The sequence below is a fragment of the Diabrotica undecimpunctata genome, chromosome 7, assembly GCF_040954645.1.
Source record: "Diabrotica undecimpunctata isolate CICGRU chromosome 7, icDiaUnde3, whole genome shotgun sequence".
NCBI lineage: Eukaryota > Metazoa > Arthropoda > Insecta > Coleoptera > Chrysomelidae > Diabrotica > Diabrotica undecimpunctata.
Genome location: NC_092809.1, coordinates 22,941,454 through 22,956,516, shown reverse-complemented (window position 1 = coordinate 22,956,516; position 15,063 = coordinate 22,941,454). Strand labels below are relative to the sequence as shown.

General features: G+C 34.9%; 1 protein-coding gene across 1 annotated transcript in view; it reads right to left on the bottom strand.

Moving 5' to 3' along the window:
• Cht7 (chitinase 7) overlaps positions 1 to 15,063 on the bottom strand; it is a 42,473-nt gene that overhangs the window by 8,505 nt on the left and 18,905 nt on the right. The window contains exons 6-9 of the mRNA XM_072536855.1: positions 12,292 to 12,509; positions 9,224 to 9,440; positions 6,375 to 6,601; positions 1,351 to 1,659 (exon numbers count right to left, since the gene is read on the bottom strand). Coding sequence (XP_072392956.1) covers positions 1,351 to 1,659; positions 6,375 to 6,601; positions 9,224 to 9,440; positions 12,292 to 12,509 — 971 coding nt within the window. The remainder of the gene's footprint in view (positions 1 to 1,350; positions 1,660 to 6,374; positions 6,602 to 9,223; positions 9,441 to 12,291; positions 12,510 to 15,063) is intronic.

Sequence of the window (15,063 nt, the reverse complement as noted above, 5' to 3'; positions counted from 1 at the left end):
GAAGAAATGCGAGATATGATTTGCGTATCGTATAATATATCGTAGTTTAGGTGAAACTGGGTCATTTCACACTAAAAATCGGGGTGGTCGACCGAAAAAAATCACACCTAATCAAGAAGATGAACTTTTGGTTCGAGTAGATGAAAATCCTGAAATAAGTTCACGACATCTATCAGCAGCAACAGGAGTAAGTCAGTCGTGTATTGTTAGAATCCTAAAAAAAGAGAACTTCCATCCTTATCACTTCACTCCTGTTCAAAATTTACTTCCAACAGATCTTCCACGACGGTGGAAGCATTTATATACAGTTTTGCCAACGTATTCTGAATAAACATCAGCAAAAGTTTTGTAATTTGGTTGCCTTCTGTTTGCGTATAACACTCCATACCTTCTGGCTGCCGAGCGACCGCAAAAATTTTCTTGTGCGTATACGCAAATCATATCTCGCATTTCTTCATTAGTAAAATGATTGTGACGAGGCATTTCAATCAAAAAAAGTAATGATTACTTTTAAAAAATGCAACATTACATTACACTGTCACATCAAAAATAATTTACTCTGAACAAATGACATTTACCAACAACAATTATCTGACAGTCCAAAGCATACTTTTCATAAATGAAATAATATTTGAAATCCTTTTTTAAGACTCTAAGCAGTTCGACTGCGTTTTTATCAAAAACGGTTGAAATTATCATGTTTCAACAAGGGTACCAATTTTACGTAAAAATGATCTTTACGTCATATTTTCTAATAAAAATTACTAAAAAGTTTCATCAGAAAATGTTTAGACTCAATTTGATCATTAGGAATGATCCACGTGGCGCCCTCTACGACAAAACGTAAAATTTTGATAGCAATTTATAAATATACAGGGAAACTATTAGCAGAAAACGAAAAACAAAAATTAACTTTAACACCCTGTATCTTTTTTCTCAGCAACATTTTATTAAGGCATATTTGGCCCAATAGCCATATTTTGGTACAAATAACCTGTCCTTAGTCTATGTCCCAATAGTTATGACTCACTCTGTATATATATATATATATATATATATATATATATATATATATATATTATATGTATACACAAAATATTGTTGAAATCGTGCCATTGTTTAGCATTCTAGACGGGAATAGTGCCTTAAAGTTATTTTCGATTATAAAACATAGGTAGATATCTACTACCAACACATTGGCATGCCCGACAACACGTGCATTGATTTCTGAACATGATAAATGTACCTATTACATTTATGTGCGTATTAAGTGAAATACCAAAGGTTACCAGAACCATTTTTTAATTTCAAATTTACTTCCAAGTTTTTTTTATTAACAATGAGTTTTACCTTAGTCTTTAAACTCCTTTCATCATCAAATCCAACCCATTGGTTACCTCTATAAGCAAATGGCACTTGTTGTTCATTGTCCCAAACCAGAGTAGTATTGTCTTCGTGCAGAAAATCGCAAATTTCATAATAGCTCATAAATCCAGCTTCAGAAGTATATTTTCCAGGGGTACCACCACCACTTGCCGGAGCTCCAATGTCAAATTGTGTTGTATTTAATAATTCAAAACTTCTACCGTAGGTAGGCATACCAATCATAAGCTTTTCTCTTGGCGCACCTTGTTTGACCCATTCTCTTGCAGAATAATCCTGAAAGAGTAAATACAAGTCTACTAACTATTTTAATATACCTACTTTAAAAATTATCATTATTTACGTATATATGAAATATCTATTTTAATGTAAACTTGTTTATGGTGAATAGAATTAAACAATAGTTTTTATGGAACAAACTAATAAAATATTTTTTCGATTATCACTAATAATATAATAATATCTATTGTACTATTGACCGCACCGAACCCCACCGAAAAAATACTTAAATTACCTATATGATAAAGAAAATAAGATGGGCCATAAAAAACAAAATATATTAAATTCATAACCGAATATAAACAAACTCTAAACGAGTTATAACATTTACTTTCACTAGATATTTTCAATCGACATGTAAGCATTAAATTAATACTCCCTCAATCCTGGAATCTCATTCCTGCGTGTGAGATACCCATCCAGACACTTAGTTTAACACCTTGACTGCGTTACATATCCCCAGCGGTATGTGTCTATTATTTCTGTGCTAAGCTCAAATTCGGTGACCGACATATGTGTGCGAAGTCCGTATCTTCGTTATTTTTCGTAATAGATTTTTGTTTTCAGTAGCCAGCTATATAATTTTAAATTCTGCAACCAACTACACAGATATTAAAGTACATATCCCCGGCGATATGTACATGCGTGTCTATAGGCATGTTTGGAGGGGACTACAGGATTGTTGTTCTTAGACCCGTGCATTAAGTTGTGATTTACTCTTTGCCATGGAAGTTTATAGAGCCCGAAAAATATTAGAATTATCGCGGAGAAGTGTAGTTAATGACGATCAAGCTGATTTGGAAGGCCAAGAATCTTCATCAGATTTTCAACCCAGAGTGGACAAATTGTTAGCATCATCGCGAACAAATATTGCCGAACAAGTTAATTTAGAACGAGAAGTATATTCATCAGATTTTGATCCCCTTGATAATGACAATTTTGTATTAGATCGTACTTTTGATCCATCGCTTTACGAAAATGCGTTTTCTGACGAACAAGAACAAGCTACTGGTATACGAGTACAATCAGAGACTGATAAGAGCTCGGAGTCTGATATTGAGGATGAAATTACACATGTTTCGGAGAATATTTCTTCTTCTTTGTTTGGAAAAATACAACAATTACCCCTTATCCGTTTGAGACGTATATTGAGAATTGTAAAATTAATGCTAACATAGATCTAACCGAAATTACAGGCCCTGCTGATACTGTTAAATATTTCATAAACAATGAAGTTCTCGACATTATTGTCACAGAAACTAATCGTTATGCCACTCAACAAATAAACAAAGGACATGTCGAGAAGTCAAGAGTTAAAAATTGGAGTGATACAGATATAAATGAAATTCGTAAGTTTTTCGCTATTCTTATTGTTATGGGGATTACAAAGGTGCTATTCATAAACTCTTATTGGTCAAAAGATAAAATGTTCCAACGAGTTTATAGCCTCAACAATGCGTCGTGACAGATTCTTGCTAGTTTTAAAATTCATACGTTTTGCCAATAATGAGGATGCACCACCTGGTGATAGACTAAGCAAAATTCGAAACATATTAAACATTTTAGTAAAAGAATATAATAATATTCTAAACGCTGGAAGGGTACTAACTATTGATGAGACAATGATGCCTTTTAGGGGTATACTACATTTTAGGCAATACATCCCTTACAAATGTCATACAAACTATGTTCTCCAAATGAATATACTTTTAATATAAATAGGTATGCTGGAAAGGGAGATACATCTGCAACACAAGGTCATTCGTATGCAATAGTAAAAGAACTTTTGAAAATAGTGGAGCCAAAAGAGGAGAGGATCATTTATGGAGATAATTTTTACTCAAGCATACCGCTAGTCGAAGATTTATATAAGGAAAAAATGATTTATTGTGGAACGTTGAGGAGCAATAGGAGAGGAATACCGAAAGAAACATGTGAAAAGCTAAAAAGGGGACAGGTTATTTGACAAGAATTTAATGAAGTAAAAATAATAAAATGGTTTGATAAACGACCATGATATCCAGTGATCCTAGTCATTATGCGACATTAACTGCCACTGGTAATGCAGCATATTTTATTGATAATAAATACCTTACAATTTTTACTATTTTAGGAAAACGTAATAGACAAGGTGATGAAATTTCGAAACCACAGTGCGTCATCGACTATAACAAAGCTAAAAAAGGGGTAGAATTTAGTGATCGAATATCTTCTTACCATAGATCAGTTAGAAAATCTCTGACGTGGTATAGGTAAGTTAGAGAGTTTGTCAAATTGTTCAGCATTTTACATTGCTAATTGTAGAAAAGTCATGTTTGAATTAATTTTGGGTACATCATGTTAACGCATGGGTGGTCTACAATATGGTTGCCCAAACTAAGATTGGAATTTTGGAATTCAGAAAACAGTTAGCTGAAAATCTTGCAGTATCTGATGAAATAGTACAACACTCTGTAAATAGTATGAGAAAAAGAGGTCATACGTTTGTAAAACCTGATGGTCCAGGTCGAAAAAAGAGGAGAACATGTAAAGGATGTTACCAAACACTACGAACAACTTTAAACAGCAGAAAAGCTGACAAAAAAGTTCGCCGTGTAACAAGTTTTTGTAATAATTGTCCAAATATGCCTGGATTTTGCTTATCTTGTTTTAATAAACACCATGAGTAACTTTTTTTTTAGAATAGTTAGGTATATCTTAAAAAAAATCATATTTCGTTTGTTATTATTTTCTTGTGGTACACGTTTATTTTGATATGTATTGAGCTACGAAGAAAGCAGAATAAAGTTAATTTATTTTGGTTCCATAATTTATTATTTTCGATAGATAAAATTAGATACTTTTGCTTAGAGATGTCAAAATATGTCACTTTACTTACATATCCCCGGCATTAACGCACAAAACTTAAGTGTACTTACATATCGCCGGCGATATGTAACGCAGAGAAGGACAAAGTACAGATTTTCCATTACGCAGTCAAGGTGTTAATGTAGCATGCGCAGCAGCCATTCAATGTTAATGCCGCTTCATGTAAATTAAGTCTGTAGTCAGCTAAGGACGAGTCTGTAGTTGGTCTCATTTGATCAACATATCCAATCACTAAAAATTATTGAATACGCTCTAGGGTATGTAGCACCCATGTGTTAGATTTGTGATACTTTATTAATTTTTCTTATAATTATTTTTTAGTAAAATAGCTTCATGTAGCCGGAGAGAAAACTTGGAAAAACCTCGTCCGTTAACCCAAGCTGAAAGAGAAAGGGAAGTCGAAAATTGATTTGCTAATGAAAACAACCAGGATGATGGTGAAGATATCATTGGTACCGATTCCGAATCTGACGAGGATTATGTCAAAGATAAAACTACAATACCGATACTGATGAAAGTGATAGTGAAGTACATCATGAACCAATTAGAAATATTGTAACTTTACCTGAAAAAAGGACATTGTTGGTCTGCAGAACAACCCTTAAGGCGTAGTCGTATAGCAGCCAGAAATATTGTTACGCATTTATCAGGCTCCAAGGGAAAAGCCAGAATACTTCAGTCCCCTGAAAATGCCTGGAACTTACTGTTTATTGAACAATTGTTAGATATTATCGTCCTTTATACAAATGAAGAAATCATTCGCAAAATTGAACGTATCGCTGTGCAAAATTACATCAGATTAACAAGTTAAACAGAAGTGAAAACCTTTATCTGGTGCATTACATGTTTCTAGCTCTAACGTTGATGAACTTTGGTCCCTATGATGTCGCAGCAGAAGTTTGAATTTCTACCTGTATGCCTAATATTTAATGATGAAGAAACTAGAGCAATAAAAAAAGCGGATAAATTTGCGACCATACGCGAAGTATGGAAAATCTTTATAAGCAACTGCACTTTTTTTGAGGTTTGTACTATCGATAAAAATCTCGTAGGATTCAGGGGAAATTGCACATTTAAAACTTATATGAGTAGTAAGCCTGACAAATAGGGAATAAATATAATGATGATGAATGAAAGATGATGACTCTAAAAGTATGATAAACGCTATTCCATATATTGGAAAAGCCTAAACACAGAATATTGAGTCAGTGCTAGCTTTACGTTCGAAAATTGTCGGAACCAATACATGGAACCAACCAAAATATAACAGTTGATAACTGGTTTACCTCAGTACCTCTGGATGATCACATGATGAGACAATCTAAACTAACTCTCTTGAGTACACTCGATGTAAATAAAACTATCCTCTCATACACTTCAAAGCCCAAAAAAGTTGTTTTTTTGCTATCAACATTACGTCTCGATAATTCGTTAAATGCTGTTAGAGGAAAACCAAACCTTATACACACTTATAATGAATCATAAGGTAGAGGTAGAGATACGTTTGACCAACTATGTCATTCTTATACTGCATCAAAAAAAATCCAGACGATCGCCAGTAAGAATTTTTTTTAATATGCTTGATGATATAAATGCAATGGTGCTATTTTGTCTCGTAAATCCCCATTAGAAAGAAAAAACAATTAATAATTGAAGATTACCTCTGAAATCTTTCTGAATGGCTTTAATTGAACCACAGGTTTAGATTATTAGGTTCAGGGAGGTGTGATCTTTCAGGGTTAAGAAGTCAATTGCATCATAAACAAATTGATTTAATTAAATTTCCTGTTAATTCTTTAAATTGATTGTTATGCAATGATTTTTTTGTAATATTACGTACTTACCACAGTTAATTTTTTTTGATACTTTGAAGCACTTTCTAACGGAAATAATGGAGCATTATGGCCTACAGTTCTTTCCCATTGGCCATGAAAATCATAAGTCATAACATTAATAAAATCTAAATATTTGGAAATTTCCGGAACATCGTATCCTGCTGCAATAGCTTCAAATGATGCAGGTACTGCAGCCGTTAGTAGCAACCTAGGCTGACCACTGGATTTAGCTTCGCCTAAAATAATTGAATAATAATTAAAATACTTTGAGTTATACAAATTTTATTCATGACTAATTTCGAATATCTTAAGGTTTCTAGAGCGTTATAATAACTTTATTATAAAGGAATATCGACAATAGACGCTATTCGCCTACTAACACAACTGATTGAAAAGTGTTACGAACGTGACATAAATTTACACCTACTACTTATAAACTTTCGGCATATCTTTGACTCTGTAAATAGACACAAACTCTTACTCCAAATGCAAAACATGAACATACCAGCAAAACTGATTCGATTATAACAGACGAGAGAAACACAGAAACTATTAATATAGAAGTAGGACTTCGACAAGGTTAAAACCTGTCTACAACACTTTTTAATATAGCACTGGACAGAGCGATTAAGAAAATTAGAACCAACAAGATGATCATAGAAAGCTCTACACAAATTCTAAGATGCACCGACGACATGTCCACAAGAGACCAAAAATGGCCCCATATAGACTCGACGAAGACCAGCAAGATTTCACCAAGGTTTTCCCAATCATGATAGAGGAGTTCACAGAAGAGGAGGTGCAAACCGCTGGTCAGGATACGAAGACAGGGAAAGCTCCCGGCCCTGACGAGTTGCCACCAGAGACAATAAAGATAATAGCAACTGAGAAACCAGGTTTGATCAGAAGAATATTTAATGATCTACTGCAGAAACAAGAGTTTCCCAGGGACTTGAAGGAGGCGAACTTAATTCTATTCTTAAAGCCTGGGAAACCTCTTATCGGCCAATATGCATTCTGGGCTGCCTTGGTAAGTTCTACAAAAGAATTATCAAGAAGAGGCTGGAAGGTATGTTGGAAGATGAGACAGTCTTATCCAACCAACAGTACGGATTTAGAAAAGGCAGATCGACAATCGACGCCGCAACCAGGTTAAGGGACGCGGCCAAATTAAGCAAGAAAATATGGGTAGTTCTTGTTCTGTTGGACATAAAAAAATGCTTTTAATTCAGCCAACTGGGGCCTCATAGTAGACCGAGTAGTCGAAAGTGGGGCTCCGGAATATATGTCCAACATAATAAAGGACTACTTTTCTGAACGATCCGTTTGCCTATCCAAGAAGAAAAAGAAACAAATGGCCGCGGGAGTACCCCAGGGGTCAGTCCTAGGACCCTTACTCTAGAACATGTTATACAATGGGGTACTAGAAATTCACCAGCAGAGAAAAGAAGTCAAAGCGATAGCATACGCAGACGATCTAGCCCTATTGGTTGAGGATGATATGAATTTTGGCATAACAGAAAAGGTAAATAAAGCAATAAACACGACCGCGGGATCGAGAAGAACGACTTAAAATTAGCATTAGACAAGACAGAAATAATAATTTTGAGAGGACCAAGGAAAAGGGATGACATAGTTTTAAAATATCAAGGCTCCGAAATAAAACCCCAAAGGACACTCAAGTACGTGTGGCACGAGGTCCTCCAGATGAAGAAATATATGGACATTCTTTTTAGTGCTCAAAGGAAACCCCTGATCACCCCCTGGGTGTACAGCGCGTACAGAACTGTATCTACTATTGCCTTACGGAATGGGCAGCCGACGTCGGAAAGGCGGCCTGGACGAGGTCCCTGATCCCGGATGTAGTGAGGTGGTATGGGTGTCGGCATCGGCGCGTCAACTACTACTTCACGCAATTTCTGACGGGGCATGAATCGTTTCGGAAATACACCCATAGAATAGAGAGGTCCGGAGACGATCTATGTCCTGAGTGTGGAGTGGTGGATGATGCGCGGCATGTTGTGTTCGACTGCCCTGCATACCACGCGGGGCGAAACGAACTGCAGCTGAGCCTGGGATCTCCTCTAGGTGAGCCTCGCGAGCTGATCGATAGAGCCATCGACAGCAAGCTCGATTTCGAACTGATCATTACTTTTCTTACAAAAACCATCAAGCACAAAGAAGAGAAAGAGAGGCGGCTTCAGGTGGGATGACCGCTATATTTATTTATTGTTTTTAAAAATGTTTTATTTCATTGCAGGGGCCGTGGGACATGGGACGGAAGAAAAGTTTCTACATCCAATCCCGTTGGATGTCCCGACGCCCCGAAAATTAGTGAATGAGCTTATGAATGCGGGTCTGAATTGATGGACCTAGAATGAATGGTGTTACTGTTAATTGTCAACTGGTTCTACTCGTTAGTCCTATGTGGAAGGGGGGCAACCCGGCTGTCTCGCCGGCATAACGATTGAGCAGGACGGTAGCTTCACCAGCCAGTCTTCTGGCGCGGGCCTTATGGGAGTGGGGGAGGCCATCAAAGCCATGTAATGCACGCGAAGAGTGCCAGAGGGAAGTTAAGAGTAAAGCTGACAGGCCGGATATGCTCGCTAAGAGCGGTTCCGAGCCCGTCGGCCGGAGAAAGAGGGGGTGGTTTAGTCGGTAGGCGGTCTCGTTACGCGGTAAAGCGTGAGAGATTGAATCCGACACACCTGGGTAAAGGCTGACACCTGATCCCAGATGGTCTTTTAGAAGATTAAACCTCCCCAAAAAGAAAAAAGTACTTAAATCCATTTTATATCAGGTTGTATAATATCAATTGTTACCTAAATTAATTAAATAATTTAAAATATTATATTTACCTTCAAAGGCTACTCTCAGTTCTTTTAACAAATTAACATAAGCAACTCGGTCGTCGGCGCCCCTTGGATATTCCCAATCAACATCTAAACCATTAAATTTATACTCCCTCAAAAAGTCAATTGCATCATAAACAAACTGATTTGATCTGAAAACATTTCCTGTTAGTTCTTTGAATGGAGTGGAGCCAAATGCCCATCCGCCAATTGCCAAAAGAACCTGAAAAGTAATTAGGTTACCAAATCACTAAGTACTAAGTATTACTAAAAATTATTAAGTAATATATTTTCTATTATTCTATATATACTATTTAAATTTTATGTAGTTTATGTATAATAGATCGTTGGAGTATATACAGGATGCATCAAACCTTTGGTTTTATTTTGTCGCGGCTAAACTATGAAGAAAAAAATATTTATAACAAAAATGATAACATGATAACATTTATCAATCATCATCATCATCACTGGCTCGACAACCCTTTTTGGGTCTTGGCCTGTTCCAGGATTCTTCTCCATTCTGATCTGTTTCGTGCTTTTTTTCTCCAGTTTTTTATTTTTAAGGTTGTTATATCATTTTCTATTTGTTCTAAGTATCTCAGTTTCGGTCTTCCTCTTGTTCTTTTTCCTACTGGCATCTGTTCAACATTTATCAATACCTTCCTCTAATTTCAGTAATTGTACTATTTCGAATATTAATGTTTACAATAATAAAACTACCACTAATGAAAATTTAACTTTGAATAAAAAAATGAAAGGTAAAAAAATTGTTGTTTATCGTTAAGTAAATAAAAATTTAAACTAAGATATCTTTATTTTTGAAAAGTACGGTCGACGAAAAAGTAACGAACTCGCGAATTAAAATGGCGATTAACAATCTCGAACATTAACGTTAAAATATCTCGATTGTTAATCGCCCTTATTATTACACTTGTTGGTTAAATAACTAATTTCCGTCGACCATCCATTTATGATTAATTTTAACACCCTCAAAATCATTGATTAATGACCCCTATTAATGAATGATTTTCTATTAATGAACGATTTTAATAAAAGTAGTAAAAGGTGTAGTAAAGGTGAACGATATAGAAACAAATAATATACCGATTGCGAGAGGGGTTAGGCAAGGATGCGTCTTGTCTCCGACGCTTTTCAACGTGTACTCAGAGGTCATATTCAGAAAAGCCTTATGGGAAAGAAAAGAGGGAATAAGAATTGGTGGAGAAATCATAAACACCATGAGATTTGCAGATGACACGGTAATTATGGCTGAGAGTATAGAAGAACTACAAACTTTACTAGATGCAATAAATAGTGAATGCATTCAAATGGGACTTGACATCAACACAGATAAGACCAAATTTATGATAGTATCAAGGAGTCCAATAAATAATGAACAACTAACTCTTGGTGGACAGCAAATAGAGAGAGTGACAAAATATAAATATCTGGGAGCTTACATCAACACAGAATTAGATCCAGACCAAGAGATCCGGGTACGAATAGAAATGGCAAGGGCAGCGTTCTTAAAATTCAAACAATTGTTCTGTGACAAAAATCTGAATACTGCGCTGAGACTGAGGTTTGTTGAATGTTACGTCTGGTCGCAACTATTGTACGGGGTAGAAACATGGACACTAAAAGCGCAAATAGTTAAAAAGATTGAAGCCTTTGAACTTTGGATATACCGGAGAATGTTAAAAATTCCATGGACTGCCAGGGTCACCAATGAGGAAGTGCTGAGAAGGATGGGTCGAGACAAAAAATTGTTGAGAACGATAAAAGTACGCAAGACTGCATACCTTGGACACATACTAAGAAATAATAAATATAGTCTTCTGCAGGTCATCATGCAGAGTCGATGGCAAAAAGGGAATAGGTAGAAAGAGGAAGTCATGGCTGCGAAATATTCGAGACTGGACAAACATGACTGTAGACGAATTATTCCACGTTGCAAAAGACAGAGAAGCTTTTAAAAATGTGGTCGCCAACCTCCGTTAATGGGGACGGCATAGGAAGAAGAAGAACGATTTTATTATAGGCAACACAACATACATTGCTTGTATAATAATTTAACCACATTTAACGCTCTGTGATTGGCAGTGACCTGTGGTGTAGGCAACCAAACATATAGGTACCTATTTATATTCCCACTAAAAAATTATTTAAAATGACATAGCCGCTGTAAGTACTGTCTGTCATTATTTATCGCTAAGTAAATAAAAATTTAAACTAAGATATTTTTATTTCTAAAAAGTTCGGTCGACGGAAAAGTTTTGTAACGAACTCGTGAATGAAAATGGCGATTGACAATCTCGAACATTAACGCACTCGCTTCGCTCGCGCGTTAATATATCTCAATTGTTAATCGCCCTTATTAATACACTTGTTGGTTAAATAACTATTAATGTAATATAATTTGTTTAAAATACAAATAATAAAATAGATAATAAAGTTACTTTATTAAAAATTAAACTCTAATTTTATAAATATGAATCAAAATATCAGAAATTAAATAAAACTTAATTTAATAGATCATCTTAAATAAATTTAATAAAAGCTTATCATGTTACAAAATAATATTTACCTAACCGGTAACCTATATTCATAAAAATGCATTATTAACTATGTTAATACATATTCAAAATGTTGCCCATTATGTTCAAGACACAGTCGTATATGGTTGATAAAGGACTGTCGAACGTCTTTTAATTTCATTTGCAACACTGGCAAAGGCATTGTGTATACGAATTTTTATATTATACCGTATTGTGGATTGGTTGTTGTATACAATATTCTTGATGTACCTCAAAAAAAAGTTCCAGTAGAGTAAATCGTGGATATCTTTAGGGATATTCCGCAGTACCATATCCGATCCAACTATCGTTGTAGTTATTCTTTAGAACATGCCTAGCATTTATTGTATAATGAGGTGGTTTAAACCACATTTCATCTAATTCCAATGGAAGTAAATAGGATGGGAAATAAAATCCGTAGAACTCGCAGTGTTTTACCACTTTATCATTTTTATCAGCAATAAAATTAAATTCTAAATTTTAATTATATCTTACCTTTAAGTCTGGATGTTTATCTCTTAAATCAATTACTCGTTCATACATTTCAGGATCTTTACTATTACCTTCTGCCAATTTATGATCTTTTAAAGTAGCAAATGAATAAACTATGTGAGTACAAAGCGTTGCATCAATATCTTCTGGTGTAAATTTACCAGAACCCGGTCGCTTATAGGACCAACTCGTCATATAGCAAAATACTTGAGGTTTTCGAACTGAAAAAAATTGTATTACTCATACATATGTTATGTACATATATTAAAATTTTATGTTATTTAATAAACTAAACTTATGAAACTAAATAAATTTTTGGAGCTTTTAGATTTATTGACCTCATTATTAGATCTACAACATTTTAAGACTCCGAAAAATCCTAAATATTCATAGCTTACTCGACGCTTTATAGAATTTCAATGTTATTAACGCAAGAGTTGACATTATATATTTCGCCTCTTAATACCCATTAATGTCCAGAACTATTTGTGCTTATTTCTTTTTAATTTCTGAAAAATTTATGTTCTAAAAGTCACAAAATTAACAAAAATATATGTTTAAAAAATGAAAAACTTCTTCTTTTTTGACAATTGGCTGTTGCGAAAACGCAACACTGGGCAGTTAGGATGTAATTTTTTTTTTTTTAACAATACTTTGTTTGATATCTTTTATTACATCATATAAAAGAGTTTTAAATAAACTGACATGAAAATAATATAAAAAAATTATTGCGTATTGCTATGAAATTTAATAAAACATTTTTCATGTAATGCAATCTTACATTTAATACATTTTTTATTGGTTGTTGAGTGACAAAGGACGCATCAGGTTCGTTTTTCTTAGGTAGAAATAAGATGGCCAATGTTGTCGAATCAAGCATCTTATGTAATGTTGTTTATGGAAGATTGAGATGGACCAGATCTTCTTGGAAGAGTTCCGAACATCGTCAATAAGGCTTTGGCTATATTTCGACGAAACTGCAGCAAATCCATAATTTGTCTCATTCTATGGTAAATTAACCAAGCATTTTGTATGGATGCATCAAGACCCCAGATAAATAAAGGCCAATACCATTTGTTGAATCTTATATTTGTTCTGTAATAGGCAACATTTTGATCCATCTGATCAGTTCCTCCCATATTTTCGTTATAAGCCTGAATAAGATGTGGTTGTGTTACTTTGATTTTTTTGCTTTGGGCAAAGGAGTATCTGTTCGCTTAATAAGCTGGCGTCGCGGCGTCGTTTTATGGTAATTCGATGCCACAGTAACTATGCTGTTGTCATTTCATCTTACATAAAAGCACCTTATTTTTCTCGTCGTAACCTATTCCCTTCGATGTTAAAAAATCAATTAGTTTCATAGAGGTGAAATAATTATCAGCATATAAGCAATGAGGCATAACCCTATCGCATTGTATTTTAGGAATAAGTTGAGCAAACTGCAATATTATTCCACTTCCAAGGCCAAATTCTTTTTTGTATTCATTGGGTTTTCCCTTGGCTCCTTGATAAATATTGAAATCTATGAGGTAACCAGATTTCTGATTCCAACACCACGATTTATACCCAAAGCGTATGGGCTTGCCTTTTATGTGTTGTTTTATACCATGATGCTCATAGTATGGTATCATGGCCTCGTCCACGCTAGATTCGGTTTCCCATACAGTGTTTTAAGTAAATGATTTGCGGAGGTTTTCAAGGTACGGAGAAATTTTGTATGTTTTGCCTTAACGATCTATGTTTAGGTTATCGTTAAAGTGCAGGAATCTTATAATAGTTTCAAATAGGTTACGACGCATATTACTTGAAATCAGTATACTTCTAACGTCATCAGATTCTTCCCAGTACACGCGTCTTCTTGGATTCGTGCTGTATCCACTAACTAGTAAAATCGCTATAAAGGCTTTTAACTCATCTACTCCAAATTCTAAGGTAGTACCGTTTTGAAGAGCATAACGAATTGTCTCCTTCACAATATTTGTTAAAAGCTCTTCATTGAAAAAAAAATCAGAGATCTGTAAAAGAGTGAGTGGTCGTGAATAAAATGAAGGAATGTATGTGTTCCATTGAGCTTTTTTATTTTCAATATCAAAATAAAGGGAATTTTCATCTGGTAAATCTCCCTGAATCCATTTCCGTGGTAGGGGAGTTACACTTTTTGCACGAATCCCAGTAGATGCCACTTGAATATCTTGATTTTCTTCATTTTGTGTCTATATTTCTGTTTCCATCTCAATCTCTTCTGTATCTTCTTCTTTCTGAATTTGTGTAACACTTTAAAGATCGGCCTCTTTTTTATATAGATTTATATTTTCTTCGTCAATCCTTCTTTCTTCTTCTTGAGGAATTACAGCTTCTGATTCCGCATTCAACATATTTTTGTTTAGGTTATTGAATGTTCCTCCACAGTCTTCATCTCCACTATCTTCATCAGTAAATTCAGTGGGGTCAAGAGGTGCTAGAAAAAAAACTGCACTGGAAGCCGACTCCATAAGATTCGATTCTTCCAGCATGGACATAATTTTATGTGCTCTTGATTCGTAAAAAATTTTTTTAGGACGACTATTATTACTATTACGACCGAAACTGGTCGAGCCGAGTTGATTTGACATCTTATTTCCACCTTCTACAATAAAAATGATTTTTTGTACTAATAATATGCCTTGTGCCCAGTGTTGCGAAAACGCAACACTGATAATTGGGCGTCTTCAAGAAAATCGGAGGTGCAAACCTTGATAAACTGAACTATAATTTTAGCGGTAAACAAATGGAAAT